This window comes from Ranitomeya variabilis, chromosome 1 (genome assembly GCF_051348905.1).
Source record: "Ranitomeya variabilis isolate aRanVar5 chromosome 1, aRanVar5.hap1, whole genome shotgun sequence".
NCBI lineage: Eukaryota > Metazoa > Chordata > Amphibia > Anura > Dendrobatidae > Ranitomeya > Ranitomeya variabilis.
The window spans coordinates 25636871-25661390 of NC_135232.1; the positions used below are offsets into that span (position 1 = coordinate 25636871).

At 44.8% G+C, this 24520-nt stretch overlaps 1 protein-coding gene across 1 annotated transcript; it reads right to left on the reverse strand.

Annotated features, from left to right (window-relative positions):
* Nucleotides 1-6662: 6662 nt before the first annotated feature.
* On the reverse strand, nucleotides 6663-24239 carry PTGER4 (prostaglandin E receptor 4). Its single transcript, XM_077281448.1, has 2 exons — nucleotides 23267-24239; nucleotides 6663-9345 (listed from the first exon to the last, which is right to left on the reverse strand). The coding sequence occupies exons 1-2, from the start codon at nucleotides 24086-24088 to the stop codon at nucleotides 8761-8763; spliced, it is 1407 nt and encodes a 468-aa protein (XP_077137563.1). The 5' UTR covers nucleotides 24089-24239; the 3' UTR covers nucleotides 6663-8760.
* Nucleotides 24240-24520: the final 281 nt, after the last annotated feature.

Genomic DNA, 24520 nt, shown 5'->3' on the forward strand with positions numbered 1-24520 from the left:
TCCGTGCCAAGTCTGTACCTGACTCCTGGGATCGGCAGCTGCAGTACCAGGGACTGCCTAGGAGTGGTACCTGGTGGCTACCTGCAGCTCAAGCCTGACTCTGCCATCAGGAGCTCCAGTGAACACCAGGTAGCCCGTTTGCTACACCCCTCCTAGGCAGGCCCAGCCCCATGGCACAGTGAGTCCATGAACCACGTGCACCCTCTGTGTGCATAATATGCTCTTATGTTTAGATTGAAGAACTTTTCTTGGCAGATGAGATCACCGCAGAAATTAGGACATTTCTACAATTCATTTTTTCTCTCCTAGATCTGACAATGAGATTCTCTAGATTGGGGTCCCATCCACACACCTGACACCTCCTCATGGAGTATTTAGTCTCGCTGTAGACTGGCCGACTCCTTGCTGATCTGATGACCTACTCACAGAGAAGATTCCACCAGGTGTCCAGTGATATCGGATTTTTATTGACCTAATTCATGAACTTTCCATAACTTTTGCCTATGGACCGATATAGGCAACTTTGCCAAACTTTATGTTAAGAGTTTTTCCAACTGCTATAGATGGAAAGCCATCTAGATGGAAAGCCAATAGATGGTGGCTGAAGGAACATTGATGGACCATCAGATCTGAAGCGTTGGATTGTTTTTGGTTGTTATTGAGGGTAGTCATTGGCAGAATTGGAAAGTCATCCACCTCGACCATGTGATATTGGGCCGCAAGGTCTAGAAAAAAGGAGCTTCCATGGTTTTGGTACAAATATAATACTCTCATCTGCTTCACCTAAACACTTGAGTATCCAAGAACCGTAAGGGAAAGCCACGATAATATGATTTGTTTCCATTATTGGTCAGTAGTGAATTGTCTTTTTGGTTTCATCCCTGTTGGTGAAGATACATAATTTTCTCGGGGTGTAGAGTAGTTTTGGAGTAAATGGTAAAATCCCTGGTGGTTTGGGGATTATTTATCTGGTCTTTGGTGGTTCCTCACCTTTCGTCTTGACTTACCATCCTCACAGTTGTCCTGTCTACTGGAACCATTGTTGGATTTGTCCTTGGAAGGTCAGTAAAGAGTGGATCTTTCTAAAACGTGGAACTGTGGCATACTAGTGCTATGTGGTACAGATGCAACAGAGATCTTCTCACTGGCACAACGCATAGCGATTGTCATCACAAATTACCGTAAGACGAGAACAACGACGCTCCTCAACTCAACTGATGACGTAAGCGCTGTTACACGTATAACATATACACGAGTCCGTGCTGAGACAATCGCCCTTCTCTGTATACACTGACTCCGCAGGAATCTCGCCGACACCGAGAAATCCTATAAGGTAAATGTTTACATTGGTATCTGGGTTCTCGTAGACTCCAGATTGATCGAGAAAACATGAGGAACGACGTCTTCTTTATTAATGGCAAATTATGTGCGTCCTGGAGAGAGAATTGCACAAATGATTTACTCCGCGTTTCCTCCTATCTCCCATAAGATCGATGCGGCTATAAATACTGCATGGGTGGACCGTGCCAATAGATAAGGAAGCGGGAGCTGATGGGAGTACATTTAAAGGGATCATCTCACCGTAGACACCATTGTTCATGTGGGAGCGACTGCCAAAATCTCTCATTCATGTGACATCATTATTTCCACAGCTCTTCTATAGGTTTATGTGGGATATATTTTTTTATTATTTCCCCCTTTCTAGCACAGACTCGCACCCCATACTACTTTGATATACATCAGTCAATAAAAAAAGCAATATGAGTGATGTTCCCGTAATCCTGACCCAGCGACACTTCATGGTTTTCACCAGAGAAGCAGATTCTCAACCAAAACTAGTTTGACGCAGATGGACGCGAAAAATGTAAAGGAGCTAGAAAGTCATAACGAGAATATGGGCCAAGGGACGAAACCAGTAAGTGTTCGATACAAGTACCTGGTGACAGGGGGGAAAGGCTAAAATCGGTGTTATAGTCGGAGTCAGGGTCCAGCGTCCCGAGCCCTGCTGGAATGAGGTGAGACTTCCCATTCCTGGTACTTTACAGCTTATTCGGGGTTAAACAGACTAATATACCTTAGATAAATATGATTCTTTTTCCACTTATGAGCCACATCTCCCCCCTGCTCATTATGTAGTCTGAAAAAAATCTGTCCTGCTTAAATCAAGATGAACTGCCAGCTCATTGGGGGATCAGATTACAGCTGCTCATTAAAGTCTATGGGGGAGAGATCAAAAAGGAACAGAGTGACTAAACAGAAAAACAATGCTTCTGCTTTCTAGTATTATTTTTCTCACTCCAGAGTTAGATTTACAATTGCATTGCTCAATACAGCTGTATAATGGACTGCTTTCTGGTAAGTGTAAATATTTCCTAAGAGCTGGATTCACAGTTACACTGCTTATATTTCTGTATAATGTCCCTCATACTGCTGCAGCTTTTCGGTAAGTGTTCATATTTCCCAAGAGCTGGATTCACAGTTACACTGCTTATATTTCTGTATAATGTCCCTCATACTGCTGCTGCTTTCTGTTAAGTGTCCATATTTCCCCAGAGATGGATTCATAGTTATGCTGCTTATATTTCTGTATAATGTCACTCATACTGCTGCTGCTTTCTGTTAAGTGTCCATATTTCCCAAGAGCTGGATTCACAGTTACGCTGCTTATATTTCTGTATAATGTCCCTCATACTGCTGCTGCTTTCTGGTAAGTGTCCATATTTCCCCAGAGATGGATTCACAGTTATGCTGCTTATATTTCTGTATAATCTCCCTCATACTGCTGCTGCTTTCTGGTAAGTGTCCATATTTCCAAAGAGCTGAATTCACAGTTACACTGCTTATATTTCTGTATAATGTCCCTCATGCTGCTGCTTTCTGCTACGTGTTCATATTTCCCAAGAGCTGGATTCACAGCTATGCTGCTCATATTTTTGTACAATGACCCTCATACTGCTGCTGCTTTCTGGTAAGCGTCCATATTTCCCAAAAGTTAAATTCACAGCTACACTGCTCATATTTCTATATACTGTCGCTCATACTGCTGCTGCTTTCTGGTAAGTGTTTTATCTCGTCATAGAAATGAAACACAAAAAACAATGGCGCAATTGTATTTTTTTTCTCCATTAGGTCGCACTTGGGAGTTTACAGTTTCTCAGTACATAATATGGTAAAGTAATTGATGTTATTCAAAACTTAAACTTGTGCCGAAAAATAAAAAAGTTAAAGAAGGTGAGAAAAAATGTAAAGTTGGCCTTGACGGGATTGAGTTCAGATTGGGAACCATTCACTGTGACAATGTGCACTTCCCGCCTATGTTTCTTCTTTTCCGCCTGTTGGATACGGCTCGGGAATTGTATGGAAGTTGTATGACCGACGTATAAGTCTTCGATTGATAGCTGGAATGACCTATTTCGAGCAGAGATGGAAAAGTGCGATGATTCCTCTGCGTCTGTCAATGATCCGTCCGCAGAAGATAAAAGAAATGTTCCGTGTACCAACACAAGCGCTCTATGGTAACCGCAGGGATGAGACCCGTACAATAGTCCGCCCTTCTACTTTCGCCATTGCTGTTATTCTTTCTGTTGGAGCCTTTGCCTTTTCTATCTCTGATTGACATATAATAGACTTGTTCAAACACCCGGCCGGCCGTGGCGAGCGGACCATCTGCTGCCGCCTGACAGATTTTCAATGTTCTGCCTATTGATCCGACACGTCGTGTTTCATTTGTTTTCCACTCGTCTTGAAAACCCATCAATACAAGACGTAGAGGGCAGAAGACATCCGGCGCGGGGGCGGTGTCACCTGTCACCTTCATATATGGGGCTGCCTATCTACTATGCAGTGATTATTATTATACGTGATATAATTACCATGTGTCCAGGAATATTCTCACCATTCATGCCAAGCATTATTGGCAACGTCTGCCCGCAATAACATGGTAACAGTGGCCATAAATATGTTTCTGAGCTAACAAATGCAGTCTAGTTGCTATTATGTCTCCCATGTGTAGCACACAGAGCATGAGGGATTCCTGCTCTTCTCTCTCTATGTAGCACATGTTCACAAGTAGCAGCAGCATGGAGGATTTTAAGCAGCAGTACCGAGCAATGTAGCTGTGATTCCAGCACTAGAGTTAGCTAAAACACTTATTAGAAAGGAGGAGCAGCATGGAGGACTGTATGCAGCCGTACCAAGCAGTGTAGCTGTGATTCCAGCTCTAGAGTTAAATAAAACACATATTAGAAAGCTGCAGCAGCATGAATGACTTTACACAGCTGTACCAAGCAGTGTAGCTGTGATTCCAGCACTGGAGTTAGATAAAACACTTATTTAGCAGGAGCAGCATGGAAAACGTTATACAGCTATATCGAGCAGTGTAACTGTGATTCCAGCACTCGTGTTAGATAAAACACTTATTAGAAAGGAGCAGCATAGAAAACTTTATACAGCGGTACCGAGCAGTGTAACTGTGATTCCAACACTGGAGTAAGATAAAACACTTATAAGAAAGCAGGAGCAGCATGGAGGACATTACACACCAGCACTGATCAGGGAAAATGTGTACAGAACGATAAAAATGACCTGGCAACGTTGTCAAGTCGAAACAATACTGGAGATATCAAACTTGTTTAGAGATTTTTTTGTTTAATTTATTATTCGAAAAATATCAGAACTTTGTAAAAAACAAAAAAGATTTGTTTTGCGATAGAATTTTCGGAGACTCGTAACTTTCTTTTATTTTTCCATTAATTGAGCTGCGTTTTTATTGAAACCATTTTGTGGTACATACAATGTTTTGAATGTTCTGTTCAGTGACACATCGCTGGAATCAGGCTCTCTGCCCATTATACATTATTTTGCTCTCACCCGAACAACCTGGGGACAGATTCCCTTTAAATGAAGTCAGATATTGTCAGTAGCATTTGAGTGATAGCAGCAGCGATCAGAGCTTGGCTGGTTGGTACGGGGGTCCTTATTGGGGACACTACAAAGCAAGGCATACTGTATAGAGAGGACTGATCCAAAAGGGCAGATACACAGCAGTAATTTCCACTGACGGCCACCGGTCTGGAGTTCCTCCTACATATCAATACTGGAGTCATTGTAGAAGAGTGGCTGTTTTCAGGCACCAGGTCCAGGGTGTGGTGGCCACTCCTGCACACGCTATAGTTACACTCCTAAGCACTTTTCATAACTTCTGACCCTGCTGGGAACAATTCTGTTCTTCTTTTTACTTCCAGTTTTGGAACTTCACATGAAATACTTTGGGGAAATGATCCTTCAGATTTGCTTTCAGATGGACTTGATGCAGCCAAGACTTGGAGACGTGTAGACCCCAAGTTTGATGGAGGTTTCCTTTTCTTGATACTATGTTTGTCCAGTTATTATGATTCGGGTTAATGCTCACATTCATTTATACATGGTGACGCCGGCCACAAGACACATATTTGAACCCCTAAAGTATCACAATTACAAACCTTATTTTTGTATACGTTTTACCTGCTTTCTCTTGCCATATAATGGAATGTAACATTGCACACACATCTTTGAAGTCCCATCGTGAGAGCCAGTGCTTCTCTCCGAGTCGTACTGCCTACTCATAGTTGCTTGTACACTAGAGTGAAGATTCAGATGTCTGCTCCCAACCCTGAAATAAGGGACAACTTTCAGAAAAGGTTGACTTCCCCAAACCCCTCAAATAAGGGACAATTTTCAGAAAAGGTTTTCAACCCCTGAAATAAGGGACGACTTTCAGAAAAGGTTCCCGACCCCTCAAATAAGGCACAACTTTCAGAAAAGGTTGCCTCCTCTCCCAATCCCTAAAATAATGGACAACTTTCAGAAAAGGTTGACTTCTCCCAACCCCTCAAATAAGGGACAATTTTCAGAAAAGGTTGACTTCTCCCAACCCCTCAAATAAGGGTCAGTTTTCAGAAAAGGTTCCCAACCCCTGAAATAAGGGACAACTTTCAGAAAAGGTTCCCAACCCCTCAAATAAGGGACAACTTTCAGAAAAGGTTGACTTCTCCCAAGCCCTCAAATAAGGGACAACTTTCAAAAAAGGTTCCCAACACCTCATATAAGGAACAACTTTCAGAAAAGGTTCACTCCTCTCCCAATCCCTAAAATAATGGACAACTTTCAGAAAAGGTTGACTTCTCCCAACCCCTCAAATAAGGGACAATTTTCAGAAAAGGTTGACTTCTCCCAACCCCTCAAATAAGGGACAGTTTTCAGAAAAGGTTCCCAACCCCTGAAATAAGGGACAACTTTCAGAAAAGGTTGACTTTTCCCAACCCCTCAAATAAGGAACAACTTTCAGAAAAGGTTGACTTCTCCCAACCTCTCGAATAAGGGACAACTTTCAGAAAAGGTTGACTTCTCCCAACCCTCAAATAAGTAACAACTTTCAGAAAATGTTGACTTCTCCCAACCCCTCAAATAAGCGACAACTTTCAGAAAAGGTTGACTTCTCCCAACTCTTCAAATAAGGGACAACTTTCAGAAAAGGATGACTTCTCCGCTCACTCGTCTCTTGGTTGGTACACGTTTCGTTGGTAGTGTACAGGTTTCCAACATTCTAAACTGTAAAGTTGGTAACTTTTTGAAACACGGTTAAAAATTTTTTAAATGAGTCCTTGCAAGCAAAAAAGTGATGATTTCAACAATAATTATTTTATTGTGATCCACCTTCCCCACCCCATAAAACAAACTATTGGTCGATAAAAGGGGTTTTTGACGAATACACATTCAGAATGCAATTACAATAAAGCAATTCACATGGCCACGGAAAGCAACGGAACATGCTCGGTGATGACATTCCTTCTGGACAGGATTTATCAAATGTGTCAACCACAATTGGTAAGTGCTGCAATCGGATAAATCCTCTATAAAGGTTTGGGCCAGGATTGGCATTAGGCACGGTTGGAAGGGTACATAGAGTAATCTGTCAACTCAAAATGCAAAAATAGTCAATGGACATGAGGCCGGAAATGTTACACGGAGTGGACGGCACATGGATAGGGAAAGCTCTGTGCAACTGGTGGAATGTTGGTGGAAAACTTTGCATATGGCGGTGTGTGGGCACTGACTCCAATGATAGAAGGTATCTTCTATTCTATGGGACCTAAACAAGTCTGTGCCTCACCTAGAGTCAGTCTCTTGTACGGCAGTGCTTGTGTAATTGGGTTGAATGTTGTTAATCAGCATTGTCAGTCACTGACTTAGGATATTCTCTGACTGTGACACATGAGCCACTGATTGTACTCGGACAGTAATTCCAACCTGTACATAATTAGTGGATAACACAATTATAAATTAATATATCTATTAACATCACATATCAGCATTTTTGTGTACACAGGCACAATGCTCAGCAATGTAAGGATATTCTCACACACAACCGGCACAACATAATCCATTGTTGAAAAGTTCTTCCCTGATATTTATCTATTTTAACAAATTTCCCATGGATCATAAATGGAGCGGACACCATAAATACTTATAAGACTTTTTGGTGGGGATGAATAATTCCATAACTCTCATATAAAACTATCTGCTTGGTCCCGTAGACTTGTAATGTGGTGCCAGCTGTCCCTTCAACAGAACTTCCATAAAGGTCCCAAAATGCCCAAAAGTACCTGTTTTGAGGGTTCTTTGGGGTTGGATAAGTATGCAACTGATCAAAAGGGTACCACTACTGGGAAGCAATGAAATCGGTGGATTTCCACTGCTTCGAAAGGATTCTGAAGTTCTCCAAGAGCCATGAGTTTGGCTTCTAGATGATCGCTACTGAAGATAATAGAGGTCAATCCTAGTTAGGAGACCCCCCTACTATGTAAACGTACCTTAAGAGGGCAACGAAGGGCTTGTTTAACATCAGGCAACCACTTTATTATTGGATATCGCTGACTGAACGCGAACGTTGAAATCGAATACCCTACAAACTTTTTTGGGTGGTTGAGTCTAGGGCTCTATTTTTACTACAGGAGACCCTCTGAGAAGTGGTTACTAGTCAATCTATCATGTCTACCATGACTAGTAATGTTGAGTTTTTATGGTTTTATTGATCTTACGTCAATTCCTCACTCTGGAACAAAGATATTGTATTCTTTCGCATCGTTGACGTACACAAACTCCACCACTAGCCTTAAATATCAATTGCTGCCAAACAAAGTGTCACAATTTAGTGCAAAACCTTATTTTGTTGGGAGGGACAGTAATAAAAGCTGTCAAGCAATACTCTTACAAAAATTAGAATATTTGCTTTTTCTTTCTTTTAGCTAAACATTTAGAATCTAAAAACCTTCTCACGGAGAAGACAATAAATACGGTACATTAAAAATCCCAAATACATACATAGTCATCTATTAAAAATTCACATTTGTTAAAGCTTAGCTAGACACATGGACATTCATCATCGAGGAGGAGACAAATTGGAAAGTGTCAATAGTCTTAGAATTGATCATTTAGTCTCCTCCAAATCAGCCACCAATGGTGGATATGTTCATCGAAAGTGCTAATGGAGTAGTCAGTGGTGCCAGACAACCCAACACCTGTTGGTAAAGACCACCGATGGCACACCATCTCTGGTTTACAATTTGTCGGGAACCATCAGATTTCTGACTGATATGTACCTTGTGATGGATAACAGAGGCTCCCATACCAAGACACTGTCTTGAAGTAACTGGAACATTGTGTTTGGGTCTCATCATAGTCACCAAGATCTAAATGTCCAACGCGGACAACCTGAAAGTCCTAGATACATTTCTCTGATACATTCAAGGTCTCATTGGGAAAAGTGACGTGAAGTGGGTTTCCCTTAGATGAAGTGCTGTTCTGTCTTGGCTGGGTCTCGTTTACTAACAGTACTTTCTCAGAATCTGGACCCTGAGAGGACACAGACTGGTCAGAACCACGTAACGTCCTATCTGGAGCTCCTGGAAGATTTATAGGCATAGTAGCCCCAGGTAAAACTGTGCTGCTCCTGAAGCTATCGCTCAGTTCAAGAGGATAGAGTAAAGTCTGGGACGTAGAGCTAACTTCTCTGAGCTCTCTGCATACAAAAGATGGAGAATGACTTGAAAGAACCGAAGAGGCTCTTTTTCCATCCGTGCAATTGAAGCTTCCTGCGGAGTGTGGCCTCCTGCCGCTGCCGATCCGGCAGAATAGACACTTGATCTTTTCAATGACTTTGCTAAGTACAGTCTTCCTTAGGAGGATATAAATCCATGGATCCAAGATGGGATTGATTGATGCAAGTCTGATGGCCTTCAGGTCCAGGTTGCTTGCTATGTCCTTCTCCACCGGTGGTTGATAGAGCTGGTTGATGAAAATCCGTACCTGCACGAGAAAGGAGAAGGACACAATTAGTCATTGCTTAAAGCAAAGTAAGTTACAAAGTTTCTGGCTCTGGATTATTGAGATCAGATGGAACAGGAATGGAATTTGAAGGAACACGTAAGATGGAGTAGGTCTTTATATTTAACCAGGAGGTATGAAACCACTGTGACATGTAAGAGTGCAAAGACTCAACATACAACATGTCTACATCCTGACCACTTCATATGGATGCTTCTAGAATAATGACTGGCAACAGCCATGACCATCTGCTAGACAAAACATGCCAATTATTCTTCGGAGCTGGAACAATATCACCTTTTTAACTAAATGGAAATTATGTCTGACATCTAAATATAGAAGAATGGAATGAAACGTAGGCTAAGAAATACCAGACACAGACTGATGTACTTGTGGTGGAGTCTAGAAGTCAAGTAGAACGATGTACAACTCGGGACTCGCACGAGGAGAACTCAATACTTAAGAAGTTGACAAAGATTAAAGGGGTTGTCCTAAAATGGAGATTAGGGTCTGATTTTTTTTCTTGGGAGGGAAACAGCGCCACTCTGGTTCACTGCTCATTTTTTGGTATTGCAGGTTATCTCAAGTGAAGTGAATGGGACCAAACAGCAAAAACAGGCACAACTTATGGACTGGAATGGACATCAATCATCTAGCTGTTGGCGGAGTTGAACATGCATGTGTATGGGGGGTCTGGAGGGATAGATGTTGGCCGAGATGAGCATGCATGTGTATGGGGGGGTCGGGAGGGATAGATGTTGGCCGAGGTGAGCATGCATGTGTATGGGGGGTCTGGAGGGATAGATGTTGGCCTAGATGAGCATGCATGTGTAGGGGTAGTCAGGAGGGATAGATCTTGGCCTAGATGAGCATGCATGTGTATGGGGGGTCGGGAGGGATAGATGTTGGCCTAGATGAGCATGCATGTGTATGGGGGGTCAGGAGGGATAGCTGTTGGCCGAGATGAGCATACATGTGTATGGGGGTCAGGAGGGATAGCTTGGCTGAGATGAGCATGCATGTATATGGGGTCAGGAGGGATAGCTTTCAGCCAAACACGCACTCAGCTAACCGCTATCTGTGGGCACCTTATGAAATGTCTTTATGGCATATTGACTTAGGAGGTGCTACTTCCTCGTTGGCTGCTGACTGACATTGACCTGACTTTTATTATATTTACATTTCACAAGAATAACTGATTGTATCATCTTTATCACAAGAACTAACAGAACCAATGAGTTCCCACACGAAAGTCTCAGAGCGTCTGCCATGGTCTGACCTGGACTCGCTTATTCTTTTTCTTGGTTGAACTAGACGGACCTGGGATGAACCTTCTCTCGGCTGATCCTCACTGATCAACTCAACCATCATTAGCTCCTTTGTGCACCGCGGATGTTTCTAAGCCAAATCACATACGGTGCTGACCTGTAAGGAACCTCAGGCCAAGAATCGGGGTCTCTCCAGAGAAGATGGCGATCAGCCGTGATCACACTTATGAGACACTTCTCTAATTGAAGATCCTGGATCATCAGAGCTCGTGGAAAACGAACGAAAGTCCCACGTAAGGTAGGATGACAGAAAAGTGACTGATGGTCATGGAGCAGCTTATTTTTAGAAGAGAAGGTCTAACAATCACTATGTCTGCCGCCTCTCCTGACCCATCCACAGTTTCTCCATTATGAGTGCATATGAGGCAGAAGTGACCTGCTGGACCAGGGCACGGTTCACAACAAGGACACTGGTGCTTTGTAGAACTTACAGTCCAGAAATGAACCCTGAGAGCAATATCTGGGTGGTCTACCTGGCGAATCCTCCTATTAGAAGGTTCCACTGACTATAAAGGGTATCCACTCCTCAAATCACCAGCTATCTGTTATCTGCCCCTATGGGTGGATGAAGCTATCACACAGTAGCCGCCAGCTCGTCCTGCCCCCTATGGCTGGATGAAGCCATGGCACCTCCGCCACCTGCTCGTCTGGCCCCCTATGGTTGGATACTTTTCTGTCTTTTTGTCTCAGCGACTTCTAAAAACTCCAGTGATGAAAAAAGCAACATAGAAACTTGAGCTCCAAAATATCAGCTACAATGCTGATATATGCTGCACATCCGAGGCGTCCCCTGCGATCCCATCGCGGTACCCCAAGGATTTCTTATTAAAGTCTATGTCTATCTACTTTCTGACATTTTTTTTACTATTCCAATGCATCTAAAATGAAAGATAAAGCAACTTTGCAAATAATCCTCATTAAAAAAATCCATTTGTGTATATAGTGGCAATGTGTCTCCATGACTACAGACTACAAGCAATCCCAATGTAGTCGGATGCAGCTGTTCTGCTATTCTGCGCTCTCTCTACTGACTAAAGAAGACAACACAGAGGGAAGGTAGTAGTGGTGTAATCTGCACAACTATGGAGACACATAAGAGTGCACTGGAGCTGCGTACGCAAAACGGTTAGATATTATAAATCAAAACTATTTGCAAAGTTGTTTTAGGTTACGTTCCCACGGTCAGTAATCGGCAACGCATTTGCGCAGCACATGTTTGTTGTGTCCAAAGCGCTGCCGGCTTTTGAACGCAGGTGATTCTGCATGTGATCACTGAACCGTGAGGAACCAACGTGTCCAATACATTGTATTGGTGAGATTTATCTTGTGGAGGCTCGAGTTTCTGCAAGATAAATAGGCATGCTGCGGTCTGGAGAAACCTATGATTTCCAGAATTGGAAAACCAACCTGTGGCTTCTTCTGCCACTACAACTCCCAGCATGCCATCACAACCAAAGGCTTAAAGTTGAAGTTGTATTTTCACAAAAGTTGAAAAACTTCCATAGTCAGCAGTAGTGGCCGTCATGTGCAGGGTGGCCAACAGGTGGCAGCTTTTGCTGATCCTTTTTTTTTATATAACAGGGTGTAGTGTCTGCAAGACGCCAAGAAAACAAACACAAGTAAAATCCGTCATTGTCCTCCACCCAATATTGTCCGTGTGCAGCTGACGGGTATCGCCCGCAGTCTCCATTACACGCAGCATATATGGCGGAAGAGTAATGTAACCTGATAACGCAGCAATGAGAGCGAAGCCAATAATGCGGATGTAGCAGAGCCGAATGTGAAATCTGCACTTTTTTAACAGCAGAAATTGACCGAATCCAGACGTAAAAAAAAAAAAAATCAAGAAAATCCGATTTCCGCACGGATTGTACACGAAAAAAGCAGCATGTGTAAAACGCATCCACTGCACTGCTTGTGTAAAACGCTGGATTCTGCGTGCAGAAAAACCGCACCAACTGTGCAGAGTGTGAACGAGGCCTGAAAGTGAATATGACGATGTGGGGAGACGATGGATGAGTTCCCCTTTAGTTCACTGAGTTATCGCAATGTGTGAGTGATACACAGTGCACGGAGAAAGTGACAAACTCAGCTCTGCTACACCGAACAGGTCCCTGTGTATCATCGGGCCGCAGACACTGAACCTGCAATAAAAAGTATCTTCTAAAGCAGATGAGACCCGGCAGACAGCAACACAAATCCAATTTCCTCGCAGATGCCAGGGGCTCATTTCCAGAAATGCAGGAAGCTCAAAAGTCCAATCTGGTTTTCTGCCTGTCATTAAATGCACTGAAGACCCCACTAATACACGTCTGGCGGGTTTACCAAACGCAGCAGGGCTGAGGAGGTCATTAGGCACTGCTTAGTGTGGTGTTATAATGTGACTCTTACATAGGACTGCAGGTTGGTCTAATGCTCTGCTGCATTCTCTCTATTATACACCATATGACACACTCAGCTCTGCTACATTCTCTCTATTATACAGTATATGACACACTCAGCTCTGCTGCATTCTCTCTATTATACAACATATGACACACTCAGCCCTGCTGCATTCTCTCTATTATACAGCATATGACACACTCAGCTCTGCTACATTCTCTCTATTATACAGCATATGACACACTCGGCTCTGCTACATTCTTTCTATTCTTATACAGCATATGACACTCAGCTCTGCTGCATTCTCTCTATTATACAGTATATGACACACTCAGCTCTCTACATTCTCTCTATTATACAGCATATGACACACTCGGCTCTGCTACATTCTCTCTATTATACAGCATATGACACACTCGGCTCTGCTACATTCTCTCTATTATACAGCATATGACACACTCAGCCCTGCTACATTCTCTCTATTATACAGCATATGACACACTCAGCTCTGCTACATTCTATCTATTATACAGCATATGACACACTCAGCTCTGCTACATTCTATCTATTATACAGCATATGACACACTCAGCTCTGCTACATCCTCTCTATTATACAGCATATGACACACTCGGCTCTGCTACATTCTCTCTATTATACAGCATATGACACACTCAGCTCTGCTACATTCTATCTATTATACAGCATATGACACACTCAGCTCTGCTACATTCTATCTATTATACAGCATATGACACACTCAGCTCTGCTACATTCTATCTATTATACAGCATATGACACACTCAGCTCTGCTACATTCTATCTATTATACAGCATATGACACACTCAGCTCTGCTACATCCTCTCTATTATACAGCATATGACACACTCGGCTCTGCTACATTCTCTCTATTATACACCATATGACACACTCAGCTCTCTACATTCTCTCTATTATACAGCATATGACACACTCGGCTCTGCTACATTCTATCTATTATACAGCATATGACACACTCAGCTCTGCTACATCCTCTCTATTATACAGCATATGACACACTCGGCTCTGCTACATTCTCTCTATTATACACCATATGACACACTCAGCTCTGCTACATTCTCTCTATTATACAGCATATGACACACTCGGCTCTGCTACATTCTCTCTATTATACAGCATATGACACACTCAGCTCTGCTACATTCTCTCTATTATACAGCATATGACACACTCGGCTCTGCTACATTCTCTCTATTATACAGCATATGACACACTCAGCTCTGCTACATTCTATCTATTATACAGCATATGACACACTCGGCTCTGCTACATTCTCTCTATTATACAGCATATGACACACTCAGCTCTGCTACATTCTATCTATTATACAGCATATGACACACTCAGCTCTGCTACATTCTATCTATTATACAGCATATGACACACTCAGCTCTGCTACATCCTCTCTATTATACAGCATATGACACACTCAGCACTCCTACAAAATCCATCTGGTGTCCATTTACTCCATGTTGCTATTGTCCTCTGTTATCAGCCACAGGCTGGAGCAGTAGCGCACAGTGATGAGCTCCGGGGGCACAAACGTTGGAGCTGCTGTAAATCCTGGTAACAAGATAGAACCACAGCTCCAGTGCCCCAATGCAAAATCTAAAAGGGGCCCCCAACACTCAGGGGCCCATCCCCTCCCTGCCCGGGCTCTGCTCCTGAACATAGCACTTGGGTGGTGTTCACACGTTGCGGCCGTGGTGCGTTTTTCCCCTCCCCCCGATAACTGGTGTAAATCTGCAATGTGTGACCATTCAGGAGCCACAGCCGCATGGAGGGGGCAGGTGGTCACCAAGACAGGAAGTCAGGTGCATGCTGGGAAATGGGAAAAATGAACGCAGCTTGCAGAACGCATGGCGGGGGATGGGAAGCGAGGAAAACATGGATTCCGCTACCCTATGTCCTAGTGATGAAGGATGAGGATTCCGTCACTGCAGCGGAGTTCTGCTTTAAAGGGGTTTACCTAGAGGGGGTGCAGACAGCTGGTGGCCGATGGGTCCTGATGCCCCTCTACCAGATGAGAAGACCCCTTTATAAATGGCACACGCCCAGAAAATGGTTACAATGTATCATTCCTAGGGGGCGGGGCCTGACACAGGAAGTCTCTGCCCCCCCCCCCCCCCCCTAGCCATGACACTTCTCCCCGGAGGAGCATTCCTTTAAGTGATTAATATTATACATCCCATTGGTCGGCCTCCGTCCCGTCCAGCCGTCGGAGGGTTAAACAGGGTCACAAGGTAACCAAAAACAAATTGACACAGCTGCCCGGGCCCCACGCCCGCCTACACAGCCCCCATCATCAGTTATTGTGCCGCCACAACGTGCCCCTTATCCCTGGAGGCCACGCTTATCACCGCATGGGTTAATATTTGCCAGCGCAGCAATGTTTCTACTATTACTTTACATGGTGGGACACGAGACTATAGGGATATAAAACCGCATAAAAACATAGCGGGCATACGAGCGCACAGGTATACCGCTATCCTGGTACACAGGCCTTCTATGGCGCTATTACATTGCTTGCTGGATGGCGGCATTACCACAGAATGAGCACTGTATATTGGTATTATTTACTCACTGCGTGGAGGTATACGGTACTTTATTCAATTCCTGGTGATATTATTTCAGTACTATATAGTGGTAACATATGGTGATATTGTTTTGGCACTGTATAGCAGTAATGTGTTAACACTGTATGGTGGTATTATTTAGGCACTGTATGGTGGTATTACATGAGCACTGTATGGTGGTGTTAGCTGAGCCCTTTATAATGGTATTATTTGGATATTGTACGGTGGGATAATTTGGGCATTATATGGTGGTACTATTTTGACATAATATGGCGGTAATACATGAACACTGTATGGTGGTAATACATTAGCAGTATAGGGTGGTAATACATGAGCAGTATAGGGTGGTAATACATGAGCACTTTATGGTGGTATTATTTGGGCATATTATGGCGGTAATACATGAGCACTGTATGGTGGTATTATTTCGGCATAGTATGGCGGTAATACATGAGCACTGTATGGTGGTATTATTTAGGCATAGTATGGCGGTAATACATGAGCACTTTATGGTGGTATTATTTTGGCATAGTATGGTGATAATACATTAGCACTATAGGGTGGTATTATTTGAGCAGTTTATGGTGGTATTATAAGAGCACAATACACAAGTGTTCTTTCAGCACTATCTTGCAGTATTTAGTTTTGTGTATTTCTGCTGTTATGTCCGGTACATTCCTCTGCAGTGTATGGTGGCACAAATACTGCTTAGGGTTTATTATTCAGCACTGTATGACCATATACTACATGAAATATCTGCATTTTTGATGCTGAGTTTTCCTTCCAGTCAGAAATTCTACAAATGCTACAATGTTACACAATGGTATGGCGGCCCCCTCGGGCTGTGGACTGATGACCCCCTGGCTCTATTTTTAGCCTCTTGTGCCTGGCCAAGTGCAGCAGGTCAGTCATTCCTGACATTTCTTCCAGATACTTATCCAACCTGATCGTCCTGAGCGGATCTGGTCTGTCCTTCATGCACCACAGGGCTGAACACCGCAGAGCCACCACTGTACATGGGGGGCGACGGGGTCACCGTCCACCTGAGAACCGTCAGTTGTGTCAATGACTTTCCAATGGTCGGGTCATTTCTACTAATGTCAGATATGAGAGATGACACGATTAGAACAGTCGTCAACTTAAGAGAACATTCCGGGGAAAAAACTGATACATTGTATCATTCCCGGAACCTTCCACATTTATTAGTCTGCCGGCATCACAGGCATCAATCTAAGGGTCCGATGAGGTTGCGCCAGGCCGGCTAATCAGAAGAGGAGCCGCGGATGCCGTCACGTGGGAAGCGGTCCGCCAGCCGCCGATTATTGCCCATATCTCTAGTTCATAGTCTACAATTAAGTCTACGAAGCCAGTCAATCGCCGTAGGGAAAACCTTTTTTGGGCATTGTTGTAATATTACACGGTGGCCACGGCATCCCCGTTGTGCCACAGCAGGAACCGCACACGTAGCACTGGTCCCTATTCTGGCACATAGGTCCAGCCGGCTGACCGCCCGCCGGCAGACCGCCCTGCTATGAAGCCCATCAGAGAGTGGTGGACAGGTGTTGCCATCCTTGGTCAATACTGAATGTTTTTGGGGGGTTACTGACTGGAGACGACTGTTCTCTAGACCCCATTGTAGCGGCTTTTAGTAACCCGGTGATAATTAGACTTGGTGTCAGGCGCCATAATTACGGCACAAGCCTACAGAGAAGGATGGAAGGCTTCACGACTAATTCCTCTCCCGGCAGCAGTAATGGCCGGAGCGGAGCGCACATCCTCCAGGGCGCTCACATTTTTGCACTTGTTGTCATGACTCCTAAACATTTTCAAGCTTTTATTTTCTTAACGGGTGAAGACTCAACGGCAAAAAATGCTGATGTGACTCAACCTCCGAGTCCGGCCTACGACCTGAAGACTCCTAATGAATTGTCGCCATTTGTCCCCTCCGGTGCCAATTTCATTATATTCCTGACCTTTCTGTTTATTATTTTTCACCAGATCGCCCCACGCCCTCCTATAATGGGGTCACGGCATTACGAGCCATGCATGTTGGATGTGGAAGGACCTGGCACCGCAAGGGGGTAAATAATGAGGCCTTGGCACAGGACGGCGCTCTGTGGTGTACGAGAAAGCACGTAACAATGGCGCGCACACACGAGACACATACAGAATGAATGAGCGCATTGTGCGGACGGCCTGGATGAAATTATCCTGACAATTTAGGGGAAATTGCGGAATTGGAAGAGTTTTTGGCCCCTCGGCCATTTACAATCAGGTCTATTAATATCTGCACTAGAGATAATTAGTAATACAAAACGGGAGGATGAAATAACTACCGGAAAGTTCTGCAATATGCCAGATTTCTGGAGAGAAGTTTATGAAGAGCTTCTCCCTCCATAGGACCCAATGGACGCGGTGTAATACTCCATTTGCCCTCTAGGGGCAGTGCAGGAAAACTAAACACATTGCCAGGTTTCCCACCGATCACACCTGATCACTGGAGGTCCCAACTCCAAAAAAGCAGAGAACCCTTTTAAGCCTCTATAGGCATTTTTGGGCTCGGGATACATTACAGGAGGATCATGGACATTGATCGTGGCTTTCTTTCCACATCTCCTTCCTACTATTTGCGATATCCCAGACTCCCTTCCCCCCTCCTGTCATCTGTATGGGGGGTGGAATAAGTTGGCGCTGAAGAACCAGAAGGACAAGGAAATCAGTTCAAAACAGGTTATGGCCCTTCACCAACAGGAGAAGCCAGTTTGACTTTTTCTTCCTTGGATAACCCTCATCATCCGCAAATCTCAGTTCAGACTAGGACATCATTTTCCAAATAATCCAGCTATTAAATGTTGCCTTAATTAAATTCCCAGTTCGGTCACGATGACTTTTCAAAGTCACTAAAACTTTCAAAAATTTCCAAAGTTTATGTCCAAAGTTCATGTCGGGGTACCGCCATGGGGCTCGTCGTGGCCCCTGGGGTGTAGTTATTCATTTAGGTTCCATCAAAAGCAGCGTGTGTACAATGTATTCCAATGTGGCCTCAGCAGCTGCATTATTGTGACGCTTTGGTGTGTACAGGTGTAGCAGATCTGAGTGTGTTACGCACACCGACTCTGAAAATGAAACGTTCTGTCTGATGAAAGGAGACTGACTTGCAATACCCAACACAGCCAGTACACAAGGGTGGCGCTGTTTTGTAACCAAAACAATCACATCCCTTTAACTACTCAACCGAATTATAGAAAGACTCTGATGGTCGTAGAGATAGCATGCAACCACCAGGAGGATTGTAGCGCAGATGCAGCAGGTTTAAGTGTAAACTGACTCTGACCTGGCAGTCGGCTCAGTGAGGTGATGACGTTTTTAGGATTTTAGTGTGAATTGAAGCCTAGGTGAAGATTCATGGAGTTTCTCCAATACTCAGAATAGCGCAAGGAAAAGTCATAAAGTCAATGTCACCCAGCTTTCCTGGAGTCCTGAGTGGAAAATCTGCCTTCTTACACACACTACACCTCACACCCGACCATGCCACCCCATGCCACGCCGCACCTTGCCATTTTGATGAGAACCTCTTATACATTTCTGCTGAGACTTGCAATCTATAAATGCCGGAGGTGAATGTTGCCAAAATCTCATGTGAAGGTGAAAAAAAGCCCAGCCTGTCAGCGCATGCTGAGACTTGTAGTGCTGCCCACTTTACAGGGGGCATTCCTCTGCTTTAGTCCTTCAGACAAATTACAGTAACTGTCAGGACATAGAAATGTAGAAGTGCAGAACTCGTAGTGGACGACGGATATGATTCTGGTACACCTGCAGCATTTTATGTACAGTCTACTGGCAGCAAAGGGGTTAAACGATTTCCTGCAGCTGAACTGACGCCACGTGTGCCCGGGGCCCAAGTCTGTACCTGTAGGGTTGGTGCCATCTGCCACTGACGCTCACTACTAATTACTATGTCATTTCTTAGAGTTTCCTGCTGTTTGGAAAAGTACAAGAGCTCAAATACTAGATATATAGTGTAAAAAAGGGAAAAAACTGCCACATACGTGCTGGACGGATATATACTGCCCCACAGACGCCTATGTATACAGGACAGTGTACTATCCAGACTTCACCCCAGCAGATACACACTGACTATTACTATATCTGAGGCTGCTGATAGCTTATCAAGAGTGGAGGAAAGGACAGAAAGAAGGTGAAGGAGCAGGAACAGAAAGATCCAGGGTGACGGAAGAACAGAAAGAGACAAAGTGAAGGAAGAACAGAAAGAGACAAAGTGAAGGAAGAACAGAAAGATCCAATGTGAAGGAAGAACAGAAAGAGACAAAGTGAAGGAAGAACAGAAAGATCCAATGTGAAGGAAGAACAAAAAGAGACAAAGTGAAGGAAGAACAGAAAGATCCAATGTGAAGGAAGAACAGAAAGATCCAATGTGAAGGAAGAACAGAAAGAGACAAAGTGAAGGAAGAACAGAAAGATCCAATGTGAAGGAAGAACAGAAAGAGACAAAGTGATGGAAGAATAGAAAGAGACAAAGTGAAGGAAGAACAGAAAGATCCAGTGTGACGGAAGAACAGAAAGAGACAAAGTGATGGAAAAACAGAAAGATACAAAGTGAAGGAAGAACAGAAAGAGACAAAGTGAAGGAAGAACAGAAAGAGACAAAGTGAAGGAAGAACAGAAAGATCCAATGTGAAGGAAGAACAGAAAGAGACAAAGTGAAGGAAGAACAGAAAGATCCAATGTGAAGGAAGAACAGAAAGATCCAATGTGAAGGAAGAACAGAAAGAGACAAAGTGAAGGAAGAACAGAAAGATCCAATGTGAAGGAAGAACAGAAAGAGACAAAGTGATGGAAGAATAGAAAGAGACAAAGTGAAGGAAGAACAGAAAGATCCAGTGTGACGGAAGAACAGAAAGAGACAAAGTGATGGAAAAACAGAAAGATACAAAGTGAAGGAAGAACAGAAACATACAAAGTGATGGAAGAACAGAGAGATACAAAGTGATGGAAGAACAGAAAGATACAAAGTGATGGAAGAACAGAAAGATCCAATGTGAAGGAAGAACAGAAAGAGACAAAGTGAAGGAAGAACAGAAAGATACAAAGTGATGGAAGAACAGAAAGATCCAATCTGAGGGAAGAAAAGAAAGATACAAAGTGATGGAAGAACAAGAAGGATCCAATCTGAGGGAAGAAAAGAAAGATACAAAGTGATGGAAGAACAGAGAGATACAAAGTGATGGAAGAACAGAAAGATACAAAGTGATGGAAGAACAGAAAGATACAAAGTGATGGAAGAACAGAAAGATACAAAGTGAAGGAACAACAGAAAGATCCAATCTGAGGGAAGAAAAGAAAGATACAAAGTGATGGAAGAACAGAAGGATCCAATCTGAGGGAAGAAAAGAAAGATACAAAGTGATGGAAGAACAGAGAGATACAAAGTGATGGAAGAACAGAAAGATCCAATATGATGGAAGACTAGACAGATAAAGTGATGAAAGAATAGAAAGAAACAAAGTGAGGGAAGAACATAAAGATTTAAAGTGACGAAATAACAGAAAGACCCAGTGTGAGAAAGGAAAAGAAAGATATAAAGTGAGGGAACAACAGAGATACAATGTGAATGAAGAACAGAAAGCTACAATGAGAGAAAGAATAAGAAAGATACAAAATGGAAGAATATAAAGACATAAAGAGAGGGAATGACAATAAGATGCAGAGTAATTGTACAACAGAATGATACAATGAGCAAAGAGAGCAAAGACTGAGAAAAAATGATACAATGTAAAAAAGAACAGTGAGATCCAGTGTGAGGAGAACAGGAAACATTATCAGGAAAGAACAGGAAGATAAAACCTGCAGGATCAAGAATAGAAAGATCCAACCTGAGGAATGAAAGGATAAATTGTTCAGGAAGAACAGAAGGAGCAGGATAAGGAACAAAACATAAAGTGTGAAGGAGGAAGAACAGAAAGATCCAGTGACAGGGAGTAAAAACACAAAGAAAGAATGCGGAGAACGAAGAGAACGATCCAATATGGGAAGAAGAACAAAACAATGGAGAGAAAGAACAAAAAGATCCAGAGTGAGGGGGGAGGGGGGGGGGAGAAGAGGAAAACACAATGGGACGGAATGAGAAAGGAAAGCAAAGTAATAGAGGGATCCAATGTGAGGAAGGACGGGAATACCAAGAGCATTACTGCTGGGCACACAGATATTACTGCTGGGCACACTGATATTACTGCCGGGCACACAGATATTACTGCTGGGCACACGGATATTACTGCTGGGCACACTGATATTACTGCTGGGCACACAGATATTACTGCCGGGCACACAGATATTACTGCTGGGCACACGGATATTACTGCTGGGCACACGGATATTACTGCTGGGCACACAGATATTACTGCTGGTCACATAGTGCATTCTTACTGCAGGGCACACTGACATTATTATTGCTGGACATACTGGCACTATTACAGGGTGCAGGGGCGTTATTACAGAGCACTATACAGGGCAGATTGGCATTATTATTACAGGGCACAGGGGCATTAGTATTGCTGGGCATACTGGTACTATTGCAGGGTGCAGAGGCAGTATTACTGGGCACATTGGCATCATTATTGCTGGGCATGGGCACTGTACAGGGCATTCTGGCATTATTACTACAGGACACACAGGCATTATTATTGCTGAGCACGGGCACCATACAGGGCATTATTATTACAGGGCACACTGGCATCATTATTACAGGGCATTATACAGGGCGCACTGGCATTATTAGAGGGCACACTGGCATTATCAATATAGGGCACACTGGCATTATTATTACAAGGCACTGTTCAGGGCACCCCGGCATTATTATTGCTGGGCACATTGACATTATTATTGCTGGCCACCCTGGCATTATTGCTGGGCACCCTGGCATTATTATTGGTGGGCACCCTGGCATTATTATTGCTGGGCAGACTGACATTATTATTGCTGGGCACACTGGCATTATTATTGCTGGGCACCCCGGCATCATTATTGCTGGGCATGGGCACTGTACAGGGCATTCTGGCATTATTACTACAGGACACACTGACATTATTATTGCTGGGCACACTGGCATTATTATTGCTGGGCACACTGGCATTATTATTGCTGGGCACACCGACATTATTATTGCTGGGCACCCTGGCATTATTACTACAGGACACACAGGCATTATTATTGCTGGGCACGGGCACCATACAGGGCATTATACAGGGCACCCCGGCATTATTATTGCTGGGCACACTGGCATTATTATTGCTGGGCACACTGACATTATTATTGCTGGGCACCCTGGCATTATTACTACAGGACACACAGGCATTATTATTGCTGGGCACCATACAGGGCATTATACAGGGCACCCTGGCATTATTATTGCTGGGCACTACCCTGGCATTATTATTGCTGGGCACTACCCTGGCATCATTATTGCTGGGCACTACCCTGGCATCATTATTGCTGGGCACTACCCCGGGCCCCCCGGCATTCCCCACCGCCGCACTCACCACCAGGGGGCTGGAGCAGATGAGGATCACCACGGAGGTGACCACCAGCACCATCACCATCTGGATCTCGACCCCCGCCATCCTGCGGAAGCTCCGCCGCCTCCTGAAGTCGGTGATGCGGGTGTCGGTGCCCAGCGAGGTCCTGCGCACGAACTGCCGGTGCATGCGGATGAGCGCGGCGCACACCAGCACGTTGAAGAGCACGGTGACCAGGATGAGGAAGGAGCTGAAGCCGGCGTACATGTAGGAGTAGGCGGCCTGGGTGGACACGTTGCTCCGCCAGTCGATGAAGCACCAGGTGTGCGGGTACTGCAGGGTGGAGCGGCCCAGGCCCATGCTGGGCAGCGCGCAGAACAGCACGTTGGACGCGTAGATGGCGCACAGGGTGAGCCCCGCCAGCCGCTTGTCCACGTAGTGGCTGTAGAAGTAGGCATGGTTGATGGCCAGGTAGCGCTCCACGGACATGGCGCAGATGATGCTGAGGCCGGACAGCCCGAAGAACAGCAGGATGAACGAGGTGTACTCACACAGCGCGTCCCCGCCCGGCCAGCGGCTCTGCAGGTAGGTGGCGATGGTGACCGGGCTCACCAGGCAGGTGCCCAGCAGGTCGGTGAGCGCCAGGCCGCACACCAGCGTGTAGAACGTGGTCTCCTTCTGCTCCTTGCGGGACTTGCACAGGACCACGATGGCGATCAGGTTCCCCACCACCCCCAGGAGGAACATGACGGCCGGGATGGTGGGGGGCCGGCCGGCACTGGGGCTGCCCAGCGGCAGCAGGGTGGCATTGGGGGCGCCGGTGGTCAGGTTCTCCTCTGGGTACATGGTTACATCCAGCTCGGGGGGCTCCTCAGCCTGGCAGTCCGGGCATGGTGGGTGCAGGCGCTCTGGGGGGCACAGCCTGGGCTGCTGTCACTGGGCTGCCATGCTCTCCTGCCGGAGCTGCTGCTGCTGCACACTTCTGAGCTTCTGCTCTAAGTTTCCTCCGCTGAAGTTACTCAAGAGGGGTGAGGTCTGCTCCCTCCCCAATGGTGTGATTGGCAGCACTGATGTCACTGCTGAGGAGGCTGAGCTGCTGCACACCTCACACTACTGTCCTGCCCTCCAGGGTCTGCACAGCACCCCCTCCCCTTATTATTACTGGGCTGCTGTCACTGGGAATGCCGCTGTCACTGGGAATGCCGCTGTCACTGGGAATGCCGCTGCTGCTGCACACCTCACACTACTGTCCTGCCCTCCAGGGTCTCCATATCACCC